Genomic DNA, 15207 nt, shown 5'->3' on the forward strand with positions numbered 1-15207 from the left:
ATTGTTGATTCTAATGTGCAGATGCAATGGCAACACAACGTAGGAAAAGGAGAAACAGAGGAAAACATCCTCTAATATACTTGGGTGAACGACATGATTGAAACAAAATAAAAATAAAAAGCCGTTTGAGAGATAGATAACTAAGGTAGGTAACTTACAATAATTTACGACAGATCTAAAAAGGTCGAGTGCAGGCAGCAATGAATGTAAGAACACCCAACGCCAACTAGGTATTCCGAGTAGAGTGAGGATGAGTAGGAGGAAATTAAGCCGACTTTCTACTACGCATGGAACAAGGCTACAGGTTTAAATAGGTAGGGCTGTGTCGGTCACCTCTCAGTCATGAATTTTTAAAAAAAAAATCCGACGGGGAGGGAGTAAGCATGAATATGCGGAGGAAGGAATATATGTGAATTACTCACCGACAACAAGGCAGAGAGAGTTACTAGGTAGTTTAGTTAGTGACCCTACACTCGAGAGAGAGGCTCAAATAAGCAAAGACCCAGTCTCCGGAGTCGCCTCTGTTTGCCATGATTGGATGGCAACAGTCCCCCTGTTTGCGCTGCGCTGCACGAGATTGACAAGGCGCATCTGGCGCAATTCTCTTGAGACGTGGAGAAAAAGAGCTAACCATCCCCCGATGATCACCTAGTCGGTTGGTGTCAGGGGTGTCTGTCTACGAGGTACAGACTTGCACGGTAGCAGCATGTGTCACGGTACAGTGTTGAATCGCCTACTACCGGGTGGTAGGTAAATGTTTGTACTCTGGCCCTATGAGCAAAAAAAAAAACAAATATCCAAGGCGAGGCTCTACCGTAGAACTGTTGTGACTGTGTTACGAACTTATGACCTACCGGCCTACATAGTAGGTACACAGGGGTCCACGAGGAGCTAAACAAGGGTCCAGCATCCGGCGTGCCGAGTGACGGGCACACCGTACTCGAAATAAGGCGACGGATAGACGGTAATTACCTATTGTTACTTTAGCGGGCATTTTTACTAACCTACACTACTACCTACACTAGGCAGATGGGGCCCGCCCTGCAAGAAACGGCTGCCTCCCGTTGACGTTGGGGGGGAATTACAACGTAGTTAAGTCCAGCCCTCCTGGCCAGGTGGGAAACCCCAAAAAAAGACGGAGTCGATCAGCGGCGGGCGGGGAATAGACCGCCAAGTTTTCCAACTAAAACTAAAGAAAGGGCAGACAAGACAGGCAACAAACAGATCCGGGATCTCCAGGGTCTATTTTTCAAGGGTAACCCCCCCCCCTCCAAATAGCCGGGGACTTTCGAGGCTCGCAGAACACCACAGTGCTAGTTACGCCACCCCGTTAGCTCGTCCGAAAAGGGGGTTTTTTAAGCTGGCTACTAACTCACGCCACATGCGTCAAAAATTACTGTACCAATTTCTGTTATCCCAAAGGCCTGGAAATGCAGATCCGATATGTGTGCATGTATGTATGCATGTAAATATATGTAGGTTGGCTAATATGTAAATGCCTACTTAGGTAGGTACAATACAGAAGAACACCTACATGTGTCATGTCGTGATTGATGTACTGTACCCAGCAAACGGCAAATAATATGCATAGATACCTACCTACTTGTGTCAAATCCGAGTCTGTCCAACAAGGTCTCTAAAATGCACTTGCTTCTCGGGTTTTCCTCATTGGCAAATGTCAGTGTGTGCGTGAGTGTGTGCGTGTTTAACTAGCGGCACGTCGAGAAAAATCGACAAGCAAGTCAGGGCTCAAGAACTCCAAGATCAGTATTTGGCCCCCATCAAACTATCGTTATTCGTCAGCTCGAAAGTCGGCTGACCCTGTCACCATTACGAAACCGGCCTACGCATCTACATACCTACATACAATCACCTCACCTAACCATGCATATGTTGGTGAGCCGCAACAAAACACCAAACAAAGTAGTAGTGGGAAGAAAAAGGCGCAGGTAGGCTGCCGCGTCAGAAATATAAGAAAATCAATTTAATGTTGCATAGGTAAGGTGGTGACTACTACTCACCCCCAGCCTACCCCCAAGCATTGCTAGGCACCTGGGTCGCACGCAGCTGAGCTTACATACCAGCCTACTTGCTCATCCCTCTTCTCTCACGGTGACTACACCCGTTGGCCTATCATCATCATCATCAAGAAACTCACAAGAGCAAGCATTCGTATAAAATACCTATAGAAGGCATGGCATACCAATCAGCTCGGGCCATGTAAGTGTGTTGGTGAACCTAGAGCGTTGTGCATGTATAGCATCACGACCAAGGAGTTACATTTGAACCACTCTGCTATGTATGCAGATAGAAAGCCCCTCCCGGTTCTCGATTCGTTATCGATGATTATGTGTATGCGGTGCAACGGCGGGCCAAGGTCGCTGGTACGCTGGTTCCACTAAATTCCAGTAACAGCCCTCCTCCGCGCTTCGATTCAGTTCCCAGTGGCCCCCGACTCAAGCGCCGGGACGCCGCCAGTTTTTTTTTTTTTTTTTTTAAAAAAAAAAAGGGGGTCCATCCCCAGACTTTTTGGTGATTAGGTCCTGGAACGACAAGGCGGAGCCTCCGGCCTGTCGGGAGCAAGGGTTTTTACCTTAGATACTCAGGGTTAGGTTAGTATGAATCTTGGCCTCAAATATCATATCATAATCGCGAATACTGCATAGACTTCTGCTGCTGCTGCTGCTACCGTAATACAAAAAAAACTATCGGTTTAATAGCTGATTGAACCCAGCATTGCATGCATAACTAACGGGCATTGAAATAGTGACGTGCTTCAAGTAAGTAAGGCGAGCTGTGTTGCTTCACTTTCCAAATGGATACGAGATTCGTCAAGCATTATCCTCACGTCTAGTTACTACCCAGCTGTCTGGTCTGGGCACTATCAATGACTACAACATCGGAGGATGCCGTATCGTATCGCATCGTCTCGCATCAACAAAGTTGTAGTAGTCTCTCCGTTTAGACGTTCTAGGCGGTTTCAGTAGCTAGCGATTGACGGTGATCGGCCTCGGTGGTCGATGGTTGGCTAGAATTGCTAAAATAGATAGGGAGGTGATAGGGAGGTGATAGGTAGGTGATAGGTAGGTATGTACTAATAATAACAACGTGTGGCGTGATAACGACAATCTTCTAAAATACCTATAAAAATACATAATGAATAGAATAAGAAAAGAAATTTCCTCGGGAGACAGAGGCGATAAGGAAAGAAAGCAGGTGGGAAAAGGAGTGAGTGGTTTGGAAGGAGATGCCGAACCCGCGTCGCAACACTAGTTACTAGTTAGGTAGTTACGGTAGGCGCGGTGGAGGGTAGCAGATTGGCACTTCTAGAATGTCGATCAGATCAACAATAGGTACCCACTTAGGTTAGCGGTCTCAAGTAGTACCTACGTACCTACCTCGGAAAATTACAATACTAGGTAACTACCTACATCATGTATGTATGTAACATCGATAACTAAGACAAGTGTAAGAGGTCTCTCGGTGGATTCCGATCGCTCCAAATACCTATTCAAAACCATATCAAAAGTATCCGTGGTGACAGACATGACAGACAGTTATTAAAAGTGAAGCGAAACCAGTCGTAAGGCTTGAAAGCCTTCGGATTACTACTCTGGGACATTCGACCATCCAATTATCTATGTGCTATACTATGGACGGTAGGTAATGAGGCTAGCCACGCTGTTGTCTCTAATGGTTCAAGTCTTCCCTCAATGGTTCAGGTGTCTATGCACTTCAATGCTGGGCTTGTGTTGCTTTGTTGTGGCGTGCCATGCATCCAAGATAGAAACCAGAGTTAGATGCATTCTGTATAGCAGCGCACATGTGCATGTCCAACGGCACTGTCGCATAAACCTTTCCTTCCCGTCTTACTTGTGCTTGGGCCTGGGGTACATAGCTCTGGAGATAAGAGCATCGAAACGCATATACAATCTTCCCCGGCCACTATCTTCAGGCACCGCATGGGATGTACAAATGTAGTGTATGTAGTGTCTAATCTGAGAGCGAATAGTCCACCTGGTCAATGCCAATGCAGCTCGTAGAACGTAGAAAATGTTTTGTTCGACGTGGGTCTTTCTCCCACGACTTGTGTGATAAGTACTAGGTATCGTGTGAAGTGAATATCAAAGGAGTACAAGGTGATTACATGGTTATTTCCATGTGAGAGAAGCTTGGGATACCTAGCATATTTCACCCCAAATACCAAAAGATGAATTTGACTTTTACACGTTTTACTATCATCTCAACATGGAAGGGCTTTATAATACTGTCCCACGCCTCTTCCCTATCATTTCAGCATTTTAACTAAGATGTTTTACTAGTAAACAGCGAATAAGTATTGAGCTAGATTATCACGTATATTTGTAAAGTAATGTATTACATATCAAGCTCCCCTTTTAATCGCTTAAGACAGGAGTGGTTTGTTCTATTCAATGCACCCATTTTGCCGCCAACCAACCCATACAGAATTATGAATCATGCTTACAGAGGAAATGTAGTTTGTATGCTCGAGTTCTAACTCCCATAGCCTTTTCCTTTCCGATCCAAACTCCTTTTGAAATCTCCAAGGTATGCAGGTGTTAGTTAGTACGAGGAGTCGAGGACAGCCATGTCCTTCTTCTAAGGAAGACCTGAGCTAGACCGTTGTAGGAGTGGTCGGTCGTCAAGTCGCTGTTCTTCGTCACTAGAGTACCCCTCTTCGATGGCTTCAACATCTACAACCGTTGACTCGTCCCCGCTGTAGATGAAGAACTGGGCGAATATGCCCAGGTCCAGGAACAAGGTCCCTAGACTACCAGCCAACCACGATGCGTTGACAAGTATGTACCTTCCATAGATTTTCGCTGCCTCGCCGGGCTCACATCGGTCTCCCACACAGTGAGGCTCATAGGCAAATATGGAAAGCACGTATGTGAGATTTCCTAAGCAGGCGAATAGGAAAAATAGTATGCTAACGCCTTCGGTCGACTTGCGACGCCAATTAAGCAGCAGTTGAGGAAGGCGTGATCCTAGGTAAAGAGCAGCGCAAAACCAGCCGAATATTTGACCCCAGACGTCGAATGAAGGAATACCTTCGTCGGCAGGCGAGGTGGAATGGCCGTCTGAGTACTGTCGACTAAGGAACCAGCCAATTATACCAGCCGCGCATACCATGAAGACAGCTACTGAATTCCAGACTACCGCTTGCAACCTTGTTGGCGTGGGTGGAGGTGTAGCGGGTGGCTCGGACACTAATGGCACGGCGGGACTCAAGTGAGACCATCCACTACCCCTCCTTTCCCTTTCTTCCAGATGACCGTTCAACAGCCCAGTTCTCTCAGTGGGCTCGCCGACAGCGAGGCCATTCTGCGGTTTTGGCTTGGTTTGTGGGATTTCGTCCTTCCAGGTGAAGCCCTTATAGTAGAAGCATTGAGCTAACAATACGAAGTCGGCTATGGTGTAGTAGATGGCTAGGATAAGCATTGTCGGTAGGACCCCCTGGAGAACGGCGCCGAGTATGTTGAAGACATCACCAAGGAGCCAGAGGATGATAAAGGGAACCGATAGACCATTGGCGGAGCCTCGTCGAAAATTCTCCACGATCTGGGGAGAAAAGACTACGACCCAAGCTGCGATGGAGATGGAGCTAGGTTAGACAATTGACAATGTTAGCGGTTGAAACATGAAGTGGTGAGATCAAGTAAGTGTTCTAACCCGCAGATACCCGATATGGCTTCAACATCGAGGTTCAGAGGCCCCGTGGGAGGCGCCATCCCGTACGTGGTGGACAAAGAGAAATGGTGATGGTGTAACCGGATCGCTGCCAAGAAACCTCGTAACTTGGATTGTTCACTGTGTCTCAAGATGGTGGTTACCTAGGTAGGTAGGTACCTCGAGTATATGAAAGTATATGAAATAGATATGTAAAATAAAAGACTTGTATATTTAGTTATTTAGTAAAGACCCGATCTCAAATGGAAAATAGTAGACGATATCTTTGTCCTTAACATATACAACCCGTGTTAAGAAAAAATGAAATGATCGCGAAAGGAAAAGGAAAATTTAAAGAGATGATGTAACACGGAAAGATGTTTTGGTCTGGCGCCGCCTTGAAACATAAAATATGTGCCTAGTGTACCCAATGTACTTGTACCTAGGCAAAAAAAAAAAAAAAAAAGGTTTCCAAGGTTACATAGTTATATGTAGTCTAGGTTAAATATGTTGCTGTGAAATAACCCGATGACGCTTTTAGGTCACCCCACATCCATGTGTTTTGCGGGGGAAAACGTGGCCAGCTCTGAACACATGAACTTCAGAGATCTTAACAAGAAGCCATTGGATAAGAAGACTTTTCACTTTTTATTCTGTCATTGCTTAAAGACTTGCATAAAATAATTACATTTCACCAATCCATATATCTGTAATATATCTGTAATATATCTGACGCAATGCAACTTCGCTTTGATCATTAACTTTAGCCTCTTACCTCAGATCTGTATGTAGGCACAATTTACTAACTTACATGCAGCATTCAGGAACCCATGTTCCTGCAGGTATGTAGGTTCAATTAGTATCATATCAATGTACTAATGTTGGAGCTAATGTTGAAAGAGGTAGTGTCTTACTACCGCAAACGCCGTTCGTCGGGGTCGGGTATCAACAAATTTACCAATTTACCAATGAATTACTCATCAACATATCACCATCCCTCCCCCCACTGAGGACATCATATCGTAAAACACCAATTACTAATTATCGATTAGTAGAGAACATATATTCAAACCCCGGTCTGACTACCTGTCTTTATACATAGTAACATAGTAGTCAGTTGCTTTACCATTCTTTTTGTGTGCTTTTTTTCAGTGTTGGGTCAAATTAGTATTATTCTGAAGATTCTTTGTGTATAACTACCTGGTACCTAAGCAAAGAGCACATCTCCTCTTGCGGTATCGTTACCTGCCCAAGCACCACGCAACGCCAGCACGGATAAGCAACTATACGCATTTCATATAAAGCGTAATGGGGCAGCCAGTTCCGGATCTCCCGGTCCTCGCGGAAGACGACTCCATGCTGTCGAGAAGGTTCGGCCGTGAGGTCGCCAACTACTTTAGCGGTAGTCCATTGAACCGGATCTCATTTCTCAGGACTGATTATGAGTTTCTCCGCGCCGCCTTCGCTCACCCCTCGTCAGCGTTTTTGTTGATGGATAACCTATCGCCTCTTGCCAAAGACGCTGCCAACTTATCCTATGTCTCTAGGGATGTAGTCGTGCCGCTGACAGGGGAAGAGCCGTTTAAGACGTCGGAAGCGGAGCAAGTCAAAGGGTTCAACTCATCTGTTACGCAGCCGGTAGTCTTGTTCCTTGGCATCGACGAGAAGAATACGAGTTTCAGGTATCGCGACTATACGGGTCTACCGTATTTTGCTGTCGATGTCACTCCAAAGGGTACCTTCGCAGACAAGGCCAAGAGCATCATAGAGATTGTCAAAGCCACTGGCGTCTCTTTCATTGATGGGAGGAGACTTATGACTTTGAACGCCCCTGAAGGTAAGCACTAGGTACCCTGTTTGAGTTTTGCATCACAAAGTCATACTCACCACAAAGCAGCCGCAATATTTGCAGAAGCCCGTGCATTGTTAGACTGGAACAGTCGGAATCCATTCTGCGGTGGCTGTGGCCAACCTACCATGTCCATCAATGCCGGATGGAAACGGGCCTGTCCGTCTGCCGATTGGGCAGGTGTTCAGGAAGGTGATGCTCCCAAGGAAAAAGCAGACTGCATAACTCGGCACGGCGTCAGCAACCTCAGTTTCCCGCGAACAGACCCCACTGTTATCATGGCGATAGTCTCAGCTGACGGCACGAAACTTCTCCTCGGCCGAAACAAACGTTTCCCGCCGAACTGGTACAGTACACTTGCTGGATTCCTCGAACCCGGCGAATCCATCGAAGAAGCCGTTAGGCGCGAAACGTGGGAGGAGAGCGGCGTGACGGTAGGTCGTGTCGTGATACATAGCTCGCAGCCTTGGCCGTATCCTGCCAACTTGATGATCGGCGCCATAGGTCAAGCTACCCTGACCGGCGAGACGATACATCTAGGTCACGATGAAGAGTTGACGGATGCGAAATGGTACTCTTTTGATGAGGTGAAAGAGGCACTGTTGAATGGGACGAGCGGTCTTGGGGAAGCTGCGCCGCCGGCATACAAGGAGGGTGGCTTGAGACTGCCACCGCAGACGGCTATCGCCAACCAGTTGATACAAGCCGTTATTAAGGGATATCTTGACGCGGTACCGAAGATATAAAGTTCCATAAGTAGTGTGGTTTTGAAGGATTTTGCCTTATTGATTACGAAGAGCGATGAGTCAAGAATATAGTACACTGGACAGCATTACGCATATAGAGAAGAGTAGCCTAACCTAAGGGATTAGACATCTAGGGTCATAAACTATTGATCTACAAGCTTTACTGGCGATATATATGTACTTACCTACCTAGACACTGTTCACATCAAGCTTTCATGCCTCGATAGCCGAAAGCTGTGGAATTATATATCAATAAGTACATAGTACCTAACATTGAAAATATACCCTGCTGTCGTCTAAGCATAAATACCTATGAATACCTAGTAGAAGCCCTATTCTTTTCATATGTCTAACTAGAAGAATTATCAAACAGATCACGCTCGGGTCTCGAAGTAAGAAAACTGGCTGGGTTTTTCATATGGATTGAGGGTTTGATGGCGATGGAACCTTGACAGGTATATTGCTGCTGGGTAAGTATTCTGAAATTTCATTCGAGTTTATCCCATGATACGGTATCGTCTTACTATATGTAGGTACTTATGTATATTCTCAGCACAATACTTGGATCGCGACATTTGAAATCCGGCGCGAAGAAAAAGAACATTGAAAAGAACCTTGAAGCAAACAGGTACCTGAGTACATCAAGCCTTTTCGCAACAAACATTACGTAACCCACCCAACTACCTACTAGGTACTACTAGGTACCTAGTAGGTAGTGTACCTTTAGCGCTCAGACCAGCACCGCGCCAAAAGAAAAAAAAAAAAAAAATCAACCGCCCCACACACCCCTCGCCCATAAATACCCCCCCAAGCCTCCAATCCCTTCCCAATCTTTTTTTTCTTTTCCTTTCTTCTTCATCATCAGTTTGGGTTAAATCTACATCGTCAAATGTTTATTTAATTTATAACAAAAATGGAGGCTCCGCTACGGCGGCTTGCTGAGGGTTATCATTCAAATCTCCTATGGGTTTCCTTCCGTTCCCGGCCTCCTTTATCGATTGAAAATGCTCTTCCTAATCAGCCGCCGACGCCAGCTCCTCCTGGTTCGTGACTGTGGGGTGTTTCCTACATTTCAACAACCATTTGTTGTTGTTGGTTTTTGTCATTATTAGAAGTAGTTGCTGCTATTTTGTGTGTGTTTGCTTGCGCCAATTTGGCAATAACCGATGTGGTGCAGTGAATTGTGAACAATTGAAGCTGTACTAGAAGTGTTCCAGTCGGCCTCTTTGTAAATTGTAGAAACAGACATGCAATATCGTGGCAAAGGTTCTCTAGTACATCATGTGAAGAATGACTGCTTACTGCATTGGCTTAATGTTTGCAGTTCAATTGTGTGTGATGGCTAGTCACCTAGGTGCATCCTACGGGCCATTGAACAGCCCGATGTACAACGTCTCGAAGAGTGCGCGATGAGTTTGCCTGGGAGGTTCACACTGATCTTATTTGCTATCTGAATTTTACGACTAGAACCTAAATCCTAGTATTGCCAGTAGTACATCCTCCAGTGTCTTTTCAATATCCTGTCGTCTAGTAGAGGCGCTTAGGGGGAGACATGGTAGCCTTGACGGTCAAGCTACCAACGTTTTGCCAACCCTTCTTGAGCAACGAGACGAGGTAGTTGATAGCCAACATGATGTTGCCGACCAGTTCATCCTGGGTCATACCGACGTTTCCGACGGCGACACCCATGCAGAGCACCTTCTTCAGCTGGAACTTGATAGTAGACTTGACCTCGTTGATCTTGCCAGTAAGATCATCAGCGTGCGAGACCGGGGTAGGGAATTTACCGGCTGAAGAATCATAATTAGCTTTATTGTACCGTTGTTGCCATTGTGAGAAATGGGGCCTTACCCTTGGACAGACCAGGACCTAAGAGACGAGGAATCTGCTTGATCAGAGCCTCGGAAGCGACAAAAGCATCGTACTTGCGAGCGAGCTTCTTGATCAGCTTCTTGTTCTTGTTAAGCTTCTTCAGGTCATCAGCGGACATGGCATCAATTCCACCGTGCTTGGCACGATCGAGATCATGCTGGTCACCCAAGATGCTATATCACGATTATTAGCCTCTACTGATCCGACCATAATCACCAGCGACTAGAAAGGGCGTGGCGTGGGTTTCGTACCAGATGCTCATGTTGGGGCGGGGGATGGCAGGAAGCTTAATGGTGCCAGAGAAACGCTTGTCACGCTGAGGGTCATAGTTCTTGAGGCCGATTTGGAGTTCGACGGTCTCGAGAAAGTTTCTCTTTTTGGTGTTCTGGGAGTAGTCGAGCAACTCGCCAACGTTGTTACGCACTCCGGCTGTGGCGGGGTAGAATTATTAGTACGATTGATTTGAAGGTGGCTATTCAGAGTTATTGATTTCGAAAAACATACCGACTGTGATTTTAGACATGATGACAGTCTTCCAGTAGAGATACTCTAATGGTGAGGATTATTGCGTTTGTGGTTGGTGAAGGAAGGGATTGTTTTAGAGGTGGGCGACTTGTTGTAAAGAAATAAAGAAATAAAAAATATTTCGTGATTTTTGAGACGCACTCGATAAATTTTGGCATTTGTGGGATCAAAGTAAGTGGAGACACGGCTTAGCCACTTCAAGTTAGTACTACATGTAGGTAGCTATTACTCGCTGGTCCGAGCTCCGTCATGTTATGTAACCAATTCTCTCTGGCTGAACTTCGGCTATAGTAGTTCCCGTCTGTTGGCACTTTTCAATGCAAGGCGATTTTCAAGATTCTAAACTCTTCTGTTCAACCTTACGTCCCAAGAACACGGAGTTGACGCCGCAGCTGCATACAGTAAGTAATATTGCAACCCTACATCGCAGCCTTCGCTACCTAGACGGATGAATCCATAGGCCCCGGGATTTACTATCGATTACATGCTTGCTTCCTCTACATCCGGATACAACTTGTAGTCCTCTCCTGGTCCTAACCGCAGATTCTGCAACCGCGAGATACCACACAAAGCACCCAATGGGGTTCAGGATTCTAATCCCCAAGTGAATATTCAGCTTTGATTCTACGATTGTGAGAACATGCCTCGAAAACCAGCTAGGCGTGTTTCGTTGTTGCCTCCTAAAATCAGCCCTGAAACGGTATTTCGCACCATCTCTGCGAGTGCTATAGATGCGGCCTCTTGTTGGTACTGCTAAAGACTGGTGGCGTCCTGTGCCGATTCGTACTTCCCAAATCATCAGAAACAATCAGTTCGATCTACCAGAATGGCCATTCATCAAAAGGCCTGTGGCCCTAGGAAGCCTATCGCCATATGATTATCTGCCCAAAGTAGCAAAGAGGGAGCTTACGAATTCGCACGACTGGCCAATTTAGCCGAAACATAGACTTATAGGGGTTAATTTGATATCACCACTCCTAGGAAACTCAACCACAGCCATGTATGAAAGTGCCCGGGCTGCAAACTTCACCCTGAGCTAGTCTTATCTGAATGCCAGAGCTCTGCTCTCTGCCTGTCCTTTGGATGTCTCCGGACGTTATCTCTTCAATTGACGAGCATGTAGGTGTCCCTTTAGCAGGTAAATTTTACCTAAGTATGACCATTATAGGAATTCCCAATCGCCAAGGATCGCTTACGGACTAGCCATGGCTGGCCCGCGAGGAAGCAGATATCTTTATGGGGCCAAAATCTCCAGCGCCTCCTGTTGTGCGACCAATGGTCCATATGCGCGGTCTTGCCGAAGACGATTATTTTCGGGTACGGTTGATATTTTGGCTCTCCAGTCAGTATATACGACTTCCTTCGGTCATTGATAGACGGGTTCTTCATTTCTCATTCCACCAATATGTCTATCCTGCGACCGTTTAGCACCTCAAGAGCTCCATGGCTGACATTAGATGTTAACACTATGATGCGAATATGGAGGTGTTATAATATGTTACTTACAGTAGTGGTCAGTCGCTAGAGATATTCGTCACAGTAATGCCCGCGGCTACTCGCATCTAGACGAGTTGATAAGCGCCGCCCTCTTCACCCGCCCTCAACTCACATGAGTTCCTATGCAGGATGCAGGTGACTTGCAGCACCTCTCTGCTTAGTTGCATGCAGCTTACCATGCTAGGATGTGCCCCCTTCCCCAGATGGCACTTCTCGCCGCCCCTTGATGGTGGGGGCGGGGGCAATAGGGCTACCAACAATACGAGAAACGTAGCAGCACTCATGGCTGCGTCGAGCTGTTTCCGAGTCTGTGAATCTGTCTGCGAATCTGTCCGGGGTATGCCTGCAACCCCGGCTATCGTGACCGACAAGTTCATACTCAGGTGTACGATGAAACCAAAACTCGATGGCGATAATCCATGCCTATCCTCAGTGAGTCTGCCTACAGTTGTACTTCAACATCTTGTCTTGCCGTGGGTATCTGGAGAAAAGCCCAACTCACCCCTACTCAATACTCCTTGGTAGAAGGGCTTGGTTGAAAGACACATCCTCGCAGAATGCTGTGCATTATGCTTGGGTCCATCACATCGATGACTTCGATATCATAAACAAATCCCAATCTAGAGTCGACATCAGTTAACTTGAATGTGGCCTAAGCTTGGCTTGATCAAGAATACGGCAGCCCTCGCTTACGTTACTGTTAGAAATCAAGTCAACTATATCTTCCAAGACGCTGAGCGACTTCAACTCAAACCGCATCCATCGAACGCAGAATGCATCTAAGTTATCCAACCCACGATGGCCAGCCAATACCTAACTTTCCTCACCCGAGAACTAGAGGTCATACTGGGATGATTGTTGGCTCACTGCTCTCTGTTTTGGTCACGATAACTTTAGCCATCCGTTTGTATGCACGAAAATGGCTGACGCGGGGGTTCGGGCTCGACGACATATTCATATTACTCGCATACGCATGTCAAGCTCTACCTTTTACTTATTATGTCGTATCCACTAACTCTTCATAGTTCCCTGCCACCGCATTCACGATCGTTGGTATCATTGGGGAAAGCTACTTTCAGTGGAACCGCCGCAACTTGGACGTGGAAGACAAGGTCTTCGTCCAAGGGCACCAATTGGTGTAGGGTCCTCCCACCACTCTAACCAAACTTCACGCTTATAATGTGCCAGATTTGCCAACCAGATGCTGTTTGATATAGCAACTAGTTTGACTAAGTTATCAATACTCACACTTGTATATCGATTCACGACAGCTTCACGAGACCGGAAGATGACCAATGCTGTGATGATATCGATAGCATTTATCTGCGTCATCTATGTTATATTCATCATAGTTAGCGTAACCCAATGCAGGTACGTTAGTAAGAACATGGGAAGCACCAGTGAGCAAGACTAAAGAGCAAGGCTGATAAGCAAGTAGACCTCTATCAGATTATTGGAAAGGTCCACACAAATCTCAGAACTGTATCAACCAAGGAGCCCATCTGATGGCGGTCAGTATAATCAATACTGCTACTGACTGGCTTGTTGTACTACTACCCATAAAGACAGCGCTCAGTTTGAATCTGGCTCCCAGGCATGTGAAGGTCATTATTTTTCTCTTTGGTATCGGCATCACCGCCAGTATTGCAGGGGCCGTGAGAAGCTACTATTCTTGGAAGCTGACTGTTGCTGATGATTACATGTGGGTTTATTGGGAGGTTTGGTTTAGTAGCACCATTGAACTTAACCTTGGTATAGTATGTGAATCCACCTAGCTACAGGCTTTATCCATGGGTTCTTGCTGACTTAGTAGCAAGATATGCGCTTCTGTTCCGGCAACGAAGCCGTTCTTTTCCAGCTTCCTCCCAAATACTTTCGAGTCTATCTTCAGACGACGGGATTCGATGGATTCCCCTTGGGATAGAAAACCATTGACAATTTCACCGGCTTTCACAACCTTTATTGACCACTCATCATCGACTTCCCTACCACGGCATCCGACAAGGCCTTCTCCCACACATTATCCGGCCAATCTTAATAAACCGTTGCCCCCTATTATAGATACAGTCAACAGCCACGTCGGTCTTGAGATGCGAATAATTTCCCCTGGCCACTTTAACCCCCACCCCCGTTCACCAAAGATACCGGGGCAGCAGCTTAGCATGGGTCTTAGTAACAAGCAAAGAGATCTAGTTCTACACAGTCCGCAGACACAAGACCGAACGACGATCATTATCATGTATCGAGGTGACGAAGCTCCGAGGCCAACGTATCAGATACCAACTGGAGCCCGGCTAGCATAACCTCACGAAAGCAGCACATTTCTATACGCATTTCAACTCGCCCTGGTCGGTGTAATACCTCGTTAATGTAGTGCATAGCGGTGTCCTGGTAGGCATTGTTTTATAGGAGGCTTTCTAATTACCTACCCAGGGACTAACCTAATAAGTATCGAGTATGAGTTACTTGCTACCCGCAGGCAGGCCATAAACCATCGTCATTCGTTAGATGGGCTTCAGGGTAGCTTTTTTTTTTTTTTTTTTTTTTTTTTTTTTTTGGAAGCTAGAGATTGGGATAGGTTATAGGTGCGAGCCCTGGGACATATTATACTTAATCGGCTGCATAGACAGGCGGCTACTACAGAGATACCCACTTTCGTTTATAGAGGTTTACGGCAGGCTTGAGGCCATTTTTGGATCAGCGCAGGCCGTTCTTTTCATTCCCTTTGCGCCTTTAGCCATTGGGTGTTGGGAATCATGGGAATAAAGGGGTGTGATAAGAAGGATTCTAGGTTCCGGATTTGTCTTCATGCAAGAGGGTGTTAATTCGCAATCACTTCTCCTGGCAGACCGTCACGGCTGTCCATTCTAATGGATACTAGATATGGAGGAAAGGAGATGGGGGAGATTCGATCTACAGAAGCACTTACCTAGATACCTAGATAGCTACCAGGCAATAAGCACGCTTCGATCGTCGTCGGCGCACGTTGATCTACTTACTATATGCAACTATGGCAATAAATGCAAT

General features: G+C 46.2%; 7 protein-coding genes across 7 annotated transcripts; 5 read left to right on the forward strand and 2 right to left on the reverse strand.

Moving 5' to 3' along the window:
• Positions 1 to 3512: 3512 nt before the first annotated feature.
• GGS25DRAFT_474745 (uncharacterized protein) lies at positions 3513 to 4547 on the forward strand. Its single transcript, XM_049259654.1, has 2 exons — positions 3513 to 4318; positions 4487 to 4547. The coding sequence occupies exon 1, from the start codon at positions 3667 to 3669 to the stop codon at positions 3979 to 3981; it is 315 nt and encodes a 104-aa protein (XP_049119867.1). The 5' UTR covers positions 3513 to 3666; the 3' UTR covers positions 3982 to 4318; positions 4487 to 4547.
• On the reverse strand, positions 4314 to 6172 carry GGS25DRAFT_474747 (PQ-loop-domain-containing protein). The gene is made up of 2 exons (XM_049259655.1): positions 5695 to 6172; positions 4314 to 5626 (listed from the first exon to the last, which is right to left on the reverse strand). The coding sequence occupies exons 1-2, from the start codon at positions 5751 to 5753 to the stop codon at positions 4621 to 4623; spliced, it is 1065 nt and encodes a 354-aa protein (XP_049119868.1). The 5' UTR covers positions 5754 to 6172; the 3' UTR covers positions 4314 to 4620.
• A 153-nt stretch (positions 6173 to 6325) lies between these two features.
• On the forward strand, positions 6326 to 8572 carry GGS25DRAFT_474748 (NUDIX hydrolase domain-like protein). The gene is made up of 3 exons (XM_049259656.1): positions 6326 to 6533; positions 6592 to 7528; positions 7589 to 8572. Exons 2-3 carry the CDS (start codon positions 7000 to 7002, stop codon positions 8284 to 8286), a joined length of 1227 nt encoding a protein of 408 aa, XP_049119869.1. The 5' UTR covers positions 6326 to 6533; positions 6592 to 6999; the 3' UTR covers positions 8287 to 8572.
• Positions 8573 to 9099: 527 nt separating this feature from the next.
• On the reverse strand, positions 9100 to 10832 carry GGS25DRAFT_474749 (ribosomal protein L1p/L10e family protein). The gene is made up of 4 exons (XM_049259657.1): positions 10663 to 10832; positions 10410 to 10587; positions 10138 to 10331; positions 9100 to 10076 (listed from the first exon to the last, which is right to left on the reverse strand). Exons 1-4 carry the CDS (start codon positions 10679 to 10681, stop codon positions 9814 to 9816), a joined length of 654 nt encoding a protein of 217 aa, XP_049119870.1. The 5' UTR covers positions 10682 to 10832; the 3' UTR covers positions 9100 to 9813.
• Positions 10833 to 12104: 1272 nt separating this feature from the next.
• On the forward strand, positions 12105 to 12902 carry GGS25DRAFT_114857 (uncharacterized protein). The gene is made up of 2 exons (XM_049256067.1): positions 12105 to 12196; positions 12309 to 12902. The coding sequence occupies exon 2, from the start codon at positions 12310 to 12312 to the stop codon at positions 12703 to 12705; it is 396 nt and encodes a 131-aa protein (XP_049119871.1). The 5' UTR covers positions 12105 to 12196; position 12309; the 3' UTR covers positions 12706 to 12902.
• Positions 12514 to 14586, forward strand: GGS25DRAFT_114793 (uncharacterized protein). The gene is made up of 6 exons (XM_049256066.1): positions 12514 to 12612; positions 12885 to 13151; positions 13206 to 13318; positions 13369 to 13551; positions 13619 to 13937; positions 13998 to 14586. Exons 2-6 carry the CDS (start codon positions 12954 to 12956, stop codon positions 14481 to 14483), a joined length of 1299 nt encoding a protein of 432 aa, XP_049119872.1. The 5' UTR covers positions 12514 to 12612; positions 12885 to 12953; the 3' UTR covers positions 14484 to 14586.
• Positions 14587 to 14628: 42 nt separating this feature from the next.
• On the forward strand, positions 14629 to 15207 carry GGS25DRAFT_474800 (uncharacterized protein). The gene has a single exon (XM_049259658.1). The coding sequence runs from the start codon at positions 14689 to 14691 to the stop codon at positions 14944 to 14946; it is 258 nt and encodes an 85-aa protein (XP_049119873.1). The 5' UTR covers positions 14629 to 14688; the 3' UTR covers positions 14947 to 15207.

This window comes from Hypoxylon fragiforme (genome assembly GCF_022984875.1).
Source record: "Hypoxylon fragiforme strain CBS 206.31 chromosome Unknown GGS25scaffold_2, whole genome shotgun sequence".
In the NCBI taxonomy this organism is placed as follows: domain Eukaryota; kingdom Fungi; phylum Ascomycota; class Sordariomycetes; order Xylariales; family Hypoxylaceae; genus Hypoxylon; species Hypoxylon fragiforme.